This window comes from Corvus kubaryi, unplaced genomic scaffold (assembly GCF_017639235.1).
Source record: "Corvus kubaryi isolate FWS band 111438036 unplaced genomic scaffold, C.kubaryi_AGA036_p1.0 37382, whole genome shotgun sequence".
Classification (NCBI taxonomy): Eukaryota; Metazoa; Chordata; class Aves; order Passeriformes; family Corvidae; genus Corvus; species Corvus kubaryi.
The window spans coordinates 5,536,268-5,547,864 of NW_024581124.1; the positions used below are offsets into that span (position 1 = coordinate 5,536,268).

General features: G+C 43.6%; 1 protein-coding gene across 1 annotated transcript; it reads right to left on the reverse strand.

Annotated features, from left to right (window-relative positions):
* Positions 1-304: 304 nt before the first annotated feature.
* On the reverse strand, positions 305-11,591 carry ORAI1 (ORAI calcium release-activated calcium modulator 1). Its single transcript, XM_042035171.1, has 2 exons — positions 11,354-11,591; positions 305-3,581 (listed from the first exon to the last, which is right to left on the reverse strand). The coding sequence occupies exons 1-2, from the start codon at positions 11,465-11,467 to the stop codon at positions 3,015-3,017; spliced, it is 681 nt and encodes a 226-aa protein (XP_041891105.1). The 5' UTR covers positions 11,468-11,591; the 3' UTR covers positions 305-3,014.
* Positions 11,592-11,597: the final 6 nt, after the last annotated feature.

The following is an 11,597-nucleotide window of genomic DNA, read 5'->3' on the forward strand; positions in this document are numbered from 1 at the left end:
AAATCCCAAAAGACAAGCACCAAAACGCTGCAAGAAAGGCAGAGCGACTCTTCGTGCAGCTCCTCTGACTTATTCCTCCTGCAAAGAAATCACCCTCCTGTTGGTTTCGAGGTCTTTGCTTTAGAGAAGGAGGGTTTCTAGTATGTGTTCTAAAAGCACACAGAAAAATACAATCAAGTATTTGTGTCCTCCACTGCCCCCAAACATAGCCCAATACATACCTGTGACCCAAGATGTCTTTTGAAGTTACAACAGCTCATGTTTCAATTAACAAGTATATTTTAGGCCTCTAGATACCAAATAATCCGCAACAATTGAGTATATTTTATTTCATGAAAGTATTTTATACCCAAATAAGTGATATACAATAACCAATGTTTAAAATGATTGAGGTAAATGCCTAACACCGTTAGTATAAATAAGGGATAAAAAAATTTTAAGTGCACTCAATGTTTAGATCCACGTGTTTGTGTCTGGTTACTGCCTGGGTACACAGTCACGAAGGAACCCAAGGTGTAACTTTCATGACCATTTCCACAGGTGGAAAATGAGAAAAAACATACTTGATATCATGGCTTAAAGTGCAGAAAATAGTCAGAAAATTAGCTGTAATAACAGCGCCATTAGCTCAGAGCCTACCAGCTTGAGAAAACGAAAAATAACCTTGTCCCACTAGTTTCTAATTCTGTATCTTTTAAACAACAAGAAAACCCCACACTTCTCAGTCCTGTTGTAAAAGATCCACAAATCAAAGAGAAATTCAGTTACTTATCCAGGACAGCAAGGAATTTTACAAAATAAACTTTGAAAACTGATTTTCTGGACATCCATTCAGAACCATGTAACTTCTAAATACAAAATTTACAGACAAGTAAAATTTTTACACCTGACCACACCCTTTCAATCAGTTACTCTAGTGTGAATACCAAGTCAGGTTTTCTTCCTTTAGTGGGGGCATTTAGGGGCCTGTTTCCCCAAGACAGAACTAGTATTCCAGTAAAGGATGGGAAAATACATTTTGTGCCTTCTACCAAGATTTTGTGGTTTGGAATGCTGCTTCCATATTGCCTTTACTAAAGCGATGCCTCCAGGGCTCCATGAACGAGCACCTGTGAGCCTGTAGTTACAATCCTCATCATCAGATTTACTTTAGGAATAGAATATATTTGAAGCATGTAATGGCAGAGCTGAGAAAATCCAGTTTAGCCTCTGTATGACAGGACCTGTGAAAACACCAAGTGGAAAGCTGTTTGCTGCTTGTGAACCATGACTGCTGCTGAAAAACCAAACAACCCAGTAGGTTTTTGTTGTGTTTTTTTTTATAGTTATGTTTTTAGAATACAAAGGCACCACAGGTGACCTTGTCAGCACTTTGCACTGCAGTGCTGCTGACAGGTGAGATCAGTCCCCATCTGCTCCAGTAGTAACCACACTCTGCACCTGAACTCCACAGGCACTTCCCACAGTTTGCAAGTACGTTGGGATAACCTGAGATGGAGGTTGGTGTGAGAGACAACGTTCAGCCCAGGCTGTTAGGCACAGCTCACTGTACTATCACAGTCCCTCCTGACTCACAGCAAAATCCCAGGTTTCTATTCCACAGTGATAGCTACGACAGGGATGTCAAGTTTTCTTCCCTTTGGCTTGAAACTTGTCTCAAGTTTGTGTTCAAAAAACAGCTTTTACCCATTAAAGCCCAAAGCTACTCCATAGAAGAACTGTGTTCCCAAAAATTCAACTCCTAGACATAGCCAGAATTACTGAAGCAGCCCAGGACAACTGCTGGAATCTTTCACGGACAAGCCTCTTACCTAGGAGACCAAATGGAAGTTTTTGCCTAGAGAGGAAATGAACAACACAGTAGCCTTGGTGTCACAGAGGTGTCTGAAAGAAAGCAGCAATATTAATCACAAATAACCTACTTCCATAAATAAATATACATCAAGAAAAGTTGTCTTCCAGATCCTTTGGAAGCAAAAAATGTATAATGAGTTATTAAATACTTCAGCAAGGAGAACACTTTTCTAAACAAGGAAGACCAAGGCATAGCTAATTACTTGGGAATCCAACACAGAGAAAGCACCTTTTGCTGCTTGTTTCTGAGGGTTTATTAAAAATATATTTTCAATATAAAAGTATAAAATAATTACTACTTTGGCTTGGAAAAAAACCAGCAGTGGTTCTGATTTTCAAGCAAAAAAAAATTATCCAGTGATAATTTCCATCTAGTTCCATCTTTTTTAAAAAGGATTCTTAAATGAGAAACAGGCAAATCTATCTCTCCAGATAGCATGTGCCAGCTCATGAGAACTTTAAAACAGTTATTGCTTTTATTTTCTTCCACGGAAGAGTTGAGTCTCATTCCTACTCATGTGGCCACACCACATTGCAGTAAGTCTAGTCCTGGGTGTTTAGCAAGTTACAAAATGTGTAAGTGCCACGGGAAAAAGGCACTGGAGAAATCAGCAAAGTAATAATTACTTGGCAGCAAAACATACTGGGGAAAGTGGTGGGAAAGCTTTCACTCCTACCATCTGTCAAGCTTTCCAGGGAGAGCAGCACTAGCGCTGAAACCAAGCGCTAATTGCTGCATGTCCCAAGTAATTTGTATCATGCCATGCAATATGGGTAGGACAAGCAGTATCTTCTAGTAAATGCCAACATCAGATAAACAGAGAAAAAAACCCCACAACTTCTCTATCCATGCCTAACAAATACCCAAATGTACAATGTTATTTTCCATGTATTTATACAGCCACCATTCAGCATTAACGAGAAAGATGCGAGACAGTGATCACAGGAGGAGGGCTGCACACACAGTGCAATCACACCCCAACTTCCGTTCCTTCAGATAGCAAAACTTGTATGAAAGGAACATTTTTTCCTTCTCTAAAGGGTTAGAACAATATTTATAATTATTCTTTAAATGGTAATCAGCAGTTTGACCAGTTCATCCACAGGGAGTCACCATAAGGCAGAAGCAGGATAGCGGGTTTATCTTCTTAAGCGCAGGTTTATGCAAAATTGGTGACGGCTGAGGTGACAGTATCACCTCTGTGATCCAGCTGATCCTGGAGCCGTGCAAATTCAGCAAGTTCATTGAGTTCCTGAAACTGCCTGTCTGTTTTATGGCTCACCAGTGACCGGTAGAAGTGGACTGCAAACACAATGAAAATCAATCCAAAGGGCACCATAATGGACGTCGATGCAATGGCTGCTGCTTGTCCTGATGTGATGGTAGAACTGTTGCTCTGTGGGGTGCTGTCAGTTTTCTTCTTTAAAGGAAGGAACTTCACCCAGCACAGTAACACCACCTCTGCAAGAAAGAGCAAAGTCCCAATGACAGTGGAAAATGCCCACGCAAGCTCAATGTGCCGGTGCATACGCTCGTGAGGAGATTCCTTGACAGAGTTGAGGTTATGCACATTGCTAACAGCCTCTATGTTTGGAAGAATGCAGGTACTTATCATGAGTGCAAAAAGGTGAACTGCAACAAGCACAGTCGTGCAGGCACTGAAGGCTATCAAGAGCCCCTGAGGGTAGTCGTGTTCTGCATCGAGCTGAACTTCCACCATAGCCACCTGAAAAGGAAGGGAGACAGATGCAGTTACCTACATCATATATTATTTGACTGTAGGTCATTCAAAGTTTACACTTTGTTTCTGGAAGATCATCTGATCCAAACAGAGTAATTTACATTCCTCTTCATGTCAATCTGCACCCTTTTCATGAGGTCCACGTTTAGGTCTGAGCTATCAAGCAAAGGCCACTGTTTTCACGCTTACTGTTCTGTTGTAGAGCAAACCCACAACCACCTTGCCACCTCCAGCTCATGCCAGCAAAACAGCTGACCCTTATGAAGAGCATACTTGCACTCAAGTGAAATATTTCTTCTTTTATGTTAAATTGAAGACGCAGCTTTTGATCTTTCACTTACAAAGTCTTTTGAAGTATGTGTAACACAAAAGGCTGCAAAGGCAGGGAACTGCTGAAACAGCCTCAGTGGTCCTTTCTCCTTGGATATTTGGGTTTAAGTTCTAAAGTGCAGAAACCTTTCATGAGAAAGATCACCTTTCCATGGAGCTCTCAGCTAGATTCTTTCACTAAAGTATTTAAGCAGACTCTGGAACACAGATTCACAACATGAAAGTCTCCAAAATGCCCATGGCAGCCAAGCAAGCCTGTTAAGAAGCTGGAGGAAAGACAATGTCTCCAGAAAAGATAACACAGTGCTCCCAGGCATCATTGCTCCCCCAAAGATGAGGCTACTCATGAAGATGCTCCAGCCTTTCACTACCATATGCGGCCATGCCCTTTTATAATCTTAGATCTCCAAGCATGTCTTTGCCTAAGGAGTAAAAAAATCAGCATTCAATAACAGCACTAGGAAACTCATAAAACCAGCTGGGATATTTCTGATAAAGCAAATGAACTAGAATGCCTTTTAACTGGTTTAAAAACTGCCAGGTGGTTTTATGCATATGTGCAATTGATGAGTGACATCAATCCCAACAGCTCTCCTGAAATGATCTTTCCTGGTAAATTTGCCTTTCAGACAAAGGACAGTTCCAAAGAGGAAATGATGCACCACGGTCTCCACATTTAGTGCTCTTTCTCAAAGGAACTCATTAAACAGACAAAATACAGGTAAAATGCAGAGGAAAAAACCTGACACCAATCTGAAATATAAGCACATCAAGCTGATAGGAAGAAAAATTCATGAGTGATATGGATGCAGGGAGGCATGGAAACTAGGGCCCAAAGACAGCTGCAAAAGCAGCAGGAACATTCAAACCTCACTATTTTGCAAGAGCTGAGCCAGGCTAACCTAGTCCTGGATCCCATCTTCTTATGTATGTTCCAGGACACCAGAACTCTGAATCACTAATGCACCCAATATATTAAGGCAACCCGGGGTTTTGCTCAGACATGTTTCAACAGGCATTTGAGGCCATTTGCCAATTTTTTAATTCCTTTATTGAAAGCTTTTATTGTCATAAGCCTAACCACCCAGCCAACTAGTAAGCAGTTTCCACGTGTTACAAGAAACTCAACAAGAAGTTATATTAATGCACATACAGTCCTTGCTCAAGGATTTAAAAATACCATTTTTCAGCTGTGGGAAACTTCACATTTGAGAGGATAAGCATTTGCTTGTCAGGTCTCTCTTCTGCAAGATTGCTTGTTAAGTCCCAACATACTCGTGGGATGTTGGGCTTCCTGTGTTTTTCACAGAACAATTGCAATCCTTCACCACTGAGGATTCATTTTCGTACGTAAAGATTTTTCTTGTAAGTCTTCTGCTGTTCCTAGATTCAAAGCATGGCAAGACACTTTAATCCTTTATCCTAGTACTTAGTATGATAACATAAACATGGCACTAAAGAGCTTCATGAGAGGAAGACTTTATTTTCTTTTAAGAACTGATGTATTTAGTTTACCAAATATTGAAGACATTTTGTATTTCCATTAATCAATGCCTCCATACTAATGATATCAAGCATCTGATTTTGAACACCTTGTGTTCATGTCTGGCAGACAGCCTGACCCATAAGTGAAAAATCAGTTCATGTTTTCTGTCTCCTCAAACTCTCAGTGAAGCTAATTTGGGAACTCTTTCAGTGTAAACTAGCAGAAAAGCTGCCAACTCTTTTCAACTCTGAGTTTACTTCCTGGGCCAAGCTTGAGCCAGGCACCTAAAACAAAAAGCTTCATTTTTCACCATGAGGGCCTGTGCCTGTTTTCTAACAATGATGCAGTGTCAGAAGTTCTTCCCTCCTTTGCTCATGCTGCAATTTCAAAATAAACAGATCACAACTGCTCTTGTAAAGTAATACCTGCAAGAACAGGGCCCTGGTGAGGTCATCTGATATGATCCAAATTTATATAAAGCCTGAACTCACAGGTACACGCTGATGTTCTAGGCAGGATATGTTCCTGCTCTACTTGTTCAGAAGAGCTGCTCAGGGCAGGAACTGTCGTCAATGGCTGCACACTTTCCAATACAACACTTTTAGCACCTTCTCCTTCACCACTTTCAAAGCTTCTCTGAGCATTTGCTGCATGATTTGACCGTGCAGCTGCCATGCTGCAAGTGCCCGGCCTTGCTGCGTAGTCACAGTGTAACACGGGCTGGAAGACACCTCAGGAGGTCATCTGGGCTAATCCCTGGTTCAAAGAAGAGCTAACTTTAACTTCAGATCATCCTACAGATATGACTGACAGATTTACTATGGCTCTTGCCAAAGCTGTACATCTGAAGTACAGCTTCTTGACAAAACTAAAGGACTCATGGCACCAAGACACAAGACTTTCGAAGCTCTCATAAGCCTAAAAACAGTGGGTATTCAGATGTTTTCAGAAGATAACTGAATTCTGGCACATAACCTTGTTAAGCCTTCAACAGTCCTGGATTTCAGTCACAGCAGCCTCATTAGTACCACAGTGCAAAAAATTTAACAACTTGCCCTCTAGAAGAATCTGCACTTCTTTTAAAGTATAATACCTTGACCAAGTTCATTTCACTTACTTATTCATAATGCTCTCATGTCTTATTTGACCAGAGGGGCTTAAATAAAGCCCCTGCTTTTAAATTAAAATCACAGGCTTACATCTTTTTCAGAATCAGTAGACAGTGCTGTAGAGAAAAGGAAATAAAAAGCTTTATCTCAAGTAAATCTGTATTATCTATGAGCTATAATTTATAGATGACTTCCTTTCTTCCCCTTCCCCACAAAGATGCCTCTGAGCTCAGGTTGGTGGGAACATAACCCTGAACTGGGACTGCATTTTATACAGTCTAGCACTGGAATGGCTGAAAAGAAAGCTGTGTTGATCAAACATCACAACTGCATTTTTGAGGGTCCATCCATCATTGCTTGTCTATGGGTGGGACCACAGAGGAAACTCAATAATGAGCTGAGTGTCACAGCATCACTGGGAATCAGCTCCTCTGGCTGGCTCCCTGTTTTCCTGACTACTATTCACTCCAGAGGCAGAGGCGCAGAGCCAGGCTCTCACAGACTGTCTGCACCATTCATAAAGAGTTATAAACAACTCATACAGAGACTCTGTATGAGCCAGAATAACTTACCGGAAATTAAAAACAGATAAGTCAAAATAATGATCTTATTTACTGGTTTCATACAGAAGGGAAACTAAGCATCATTTATCCATTAGTCCAGGATCTTGACTGCAGATTACTGTATGCTGCAGAATGGCAAAACACATTAATATTTGCTGATGCTGACACTGGAATACAAATATAGGATTTCATTTTATTTTGCTAGCAAACAAGAAAAGGCAATACCCGTGTGATTGGAGCAAATGCATCTTGAGGAGGTAGCACCCCTCCACGCAGTGTAACTTACAGCAAATCTATTCAGTAAGTACAAGTTCAGGTTATCCAGAGGCTCAGTATCCCCTTTACATCCTCCAAACTACAGCAGCCACTTACAGCTGCTCCAAGACAGAACAGCAAGAGCCCCAAATACTCCACACTGCCTACTTTGCTTGTCTATAACCTCGAGACAGGGATGTTCAAAGGAGGCACAAAACTTCCCTTTCGTGACTGGAATAAAAGAAACTTCTTGTGTGGGGGAAGATTCTCCAGCACAGCTCTAACCTGTAAGTGCAGTAGCATTACAGAAGGCTACATGGAAGCAGAAACCACAAAACTGGGCCTCTTTCCTGCAGGTTACAAAATGCCATTGTTTCATGTTATTCTACCAGCAACCCAGCTACATGCCGCTAAAAAACTTCTATAGAGACTGTTTCAGTATTTAGAAAAGCAAAGTGACCTTTACTGGACAAGGACAATGCTGTGTTGAGCACCTGTACAGCTCTGACACCAGCGGCCCCAGGTCCCACCTAACCTTACCTCAGCATCAACTGTTATGGAAATCAGTTTCAGAAATATTTATCACCACAGTCAGTCTTCTGCAGAACACGACTGAAGCTGTCTTCAGGAGACCGTATGGGCCATATTTCAAAGGCAAGAGTTGACAATTCTTTGATGATATTCAATATCTGAAGCATATATATCCCCATCTAGTCAAAGCCCAGCCAGCCTGGATCACTAGAGAGATTTAAAAGAAAACTGCTGCCTAGTAAATATCATCATCTGAATCCTACATATAAGGAAGCCAACCACAGTGTATAATTCAGACCCCTAACTCTGACTCAGTTCTTTTCACAAAGCTTTTAACTCGTGGCAGGAGGAGATGTTGAGTCTTCTGGTTTTATGACTATTGGCAATTAACAGCTTTCCTACGACTTCTGACTCCCATATCGTGACATTGTCATGCTACTGTGTGATGTATCCCTGGTGACAAAATGATGCCAAGTCAGAATAATTGTTCAAACAAAAATAACCTGCCAGCACCCTGTTCACTGTGAAGCTCTTGACTCTGCTGCTGTAGGTGCAGATGAGCTGGTGCTTGCAGTGTTGGATACAATCTGCAAACTATTTCCCACATTCAAATAAACTGGATTGAGAAATAAAAACAGATAAAGCCAGGCATGAGAGGGAAGATCACACAACAATATCTGGGCTCTAATACAGAAGTGAGAAATATGTGATGTATGGAAGGAATCCTCCATTCTTTCATGGACTACACACACCCTACAATGTACAATTTCTTTCTTTACCTCTAACAATTTAGGGGGGTGATATTACTTGCTGGCTCCATAAATTGGAAAAGTATACTAAATGAAGATTATAAACTTCATGGATTTTCCCTTGGACATGTGGCACTGGATGACAGCATCCATGGAAACCTGAGTGAAAAAAATGCTCAGGTTTACTGGGGGGAGCTCAGCTCTCACATCAGTTGCCATCACCAGCCCCTACAACTGTTTCTGAAGCTCACTTACGGTGGCAAATCCTGATGTCTGAAACAAAACTAATTGTAAAACAGGTTTTTAATATTTTCTGAGGAAACATAACACTTCAGGGTTTGAAACCTGGCTGAGCATTTCATACTCCACCTCACTGTCTGAGCGATCCCTTGCCTTTGGCATGCCTCATTCCACCAGGGTATACATCACCAATCCTGAGGGAATAAACTTCGCAAAATGGCTGCAGTTTGACACAAAAATAGTCCAAAAAAAGGGAACAGTTCAGCGGAGATAAACTTAGTTTTTACTAGAGGACGCAAGTACTGTCTAATCAAAGAGCAAGGATCAGTGGGGCTGGCATGGAAACCAGCACACTCCACTCCTGACAATTCCCATCAATTCACTGGGTGGTCCTGGATGTGTCACTTAACCTCTTTCTTCCTTGCCTGATAAGGAAAAGAGAGGAACAATGACCCTTCATTGCTGTTGTCAGCTTTGGTCCAAGACTAGATTGTACTTCAGCAGCATTTCGTTCAAGTATCAGGTGCCAAAGAACTGCAGTCAGTAAACAATGCACAGGCGTGACAGCAAAACAGCTCAGCTTTTCAAGGCAGAGGGACAACTCTGAAAGATAAACAAAGTTTTTAAAAGAAATCTAAAAATATTCGAAATTTAACTCATCTCTTCTGAAATTCGATTAGGAAGTCTTGGCTAGAGGAGTAGGACTAGGTCTGTCAGTGCACAACTGAAGAGACTAGGGGTGGATTTCCACGCTGAACTCGTTAAAGGAAGAAAAGAAGTGGATTTTTTTGAGGGGGAGCTTGGAAAAACTAAAACATGAATGTTCACATGTAACATTCCTGGCAATTAGAGATTTTGTTAATTGAAACAAAGTGGCTTTTTCCTGAAATACTGTAAGCAACAAATTCAAAAGCAGCGATTTTCAACAGCAGGAGACTGAACCCCCAGAATTCTAAAGAATTGAGAAACAAGCAGAAGCCTCACCTCATGTATCCACGGATTTTGAGAGTCCACATACCATATATTTAGAGAAAACCCAAAGGAATTCAAGACATTGAGTATGACCTTAAAATAATAGGATTTACATTAACTGAGATGCACCCTCCCTTAAAAGAAAATCTGTAAAACCCAACAAACTACTTTTTTCCCATGTTCTCTCTCTACGTAGAGGCCTGACTCAAGCAGCCTCAAACTGCTCTGAGACGGCAGAACGAGTGTTCAACAAGGAAAACTCATTATCAGAAGCGGCTTGTGAGCTCCCTGCCGGATGCGTGTTACCCCAGGAGAACCGACTCAAACGCGTGAACACAGCTGCCTGTCAGTCAAACGAGCAGCACTCCACCACCTCCCGAAGAGTTGTGGTCTGTTTTTAGCCATTGAAGGAGGACAGTGACATTTATTTGACCGTCAGGAGGCTGCTGTGTTTTCCAACAGCATCATTGGAACAATGGCTCTGGAAAGGAGTAGATTCAACGGCTGAAAATGTTCAGTTTGTTACAAGCGGGGCAAAAAATCAAACTAAAGCGAGTCAGAGGAGTGAAATTCCGAATTTATAAACCGTGAAGGATTCGTAACAGCTGCATAAAGGGGCCGAGGACAGAGTTTGCAGCTTTGCATGTCAGAGGTCTGGGCAGATGAGGAAGTCTGTGAGTTACTGTATTTCAAACTAAATGGAGCTTCCATATGACACAGTTCGGGCTACTACACTGTGCTTCACATCAAACTCGAAAGAAAACACACACGAACAAAAAACTGTTTCTAAACCACGCAAACCACTCCAAACTAAGCAACACCCTAGTTTTCCTTAAATAAAAACCAGAAACCTCTCAACTGCAAAGGACTGACGATGGATGAGTCTGAGTGGCACCACCAACTTTAATCAGTTGTATTTCTTGGTTATCTAAAAGCAGGTCCAGTGCAAGAGCTGCCCCTGCCCTCGCAGCGCAAGGCGCGCGGTCTGGGAGAAGAGCGGCATGGAAGCCCCGCAACCCGGGCAGCGCCGCGGGGCTCCGTGCGCGGCCCCTTCGCTCCCGACACCCCGAAACACGGCACGGTGACGCCGCACTCAGCGCCCCGGGGAGCTGCCCACGGTACACACGGCGGGCACCGCGGCTTCTGCGGTCCTGAGCATCCTCCGCGGGGGAAATATGTAACAATCAAACAAATCTTGCACTATCTGGCGGAGATAAAAGCCGACAGGCAGCTCTGAACTCGTGCCATGAAGCGCTCCAAAACAAACGAGCTACCGAAACGAACTGCCGGGAGCGCTGCTTCCTCTGCCCGGGGCTGGCCGGGCGCTCCGGGGCGGCGGCAGCAGCGCCCGCCCCGCTCCCCGCCGCCCCAGATGCCACACGCCGCGTCGGGGGCAGCGCCCGGGCCGGGCCCGGCTCCCCCGTCCTCCCCGCAGTGGGCTCCGGCCGGAGAAACAGAAGCGGTGGCAGCGCTGCCGGCCCCGTGCCACCCCCCTGCCCGCCGGGCCAGGCCGGGCACTCACCATGGCGAAGCCGGAGAGCAGCGCGGAGGTGCGGCTGGAGGCTTTCAGCTTGGCGCGGCTCAGGTAGAGCTTCCGCCAGGACAGCGCCTGCATCGAGTGCTCGTTCAGGCTCATGGGCTCGGGGCGGAGGAGCGGAGCGGGGCGAGGCGAGGCGAGGCGAGATGAGGCGAGGCGAGGCGGAGCGGGGCCGGCGGGAGGTGGCGGCTCTCTCCAGCACAGCGGACCCGGCCGCGCTAACACCCCA

Excerpts from the sequence above, each read along its gene's own strand:
- ORAI1 (XM_042035171.1), bottom strand. The coding sequence starts at position 11,467 with ATGAGCCTGAACGAGCACTCGATGCAGGCGCTGTCCTGGCGGAAGCTC. Across the intron at positions 3,582-11,353 it reads TGCTCTCCGGCTTCGCCATG|GTGGCTATGGTGGAAGTTCA; the intron begins GTGAGTGCCCGG and ends CTTCCTTTTCAG.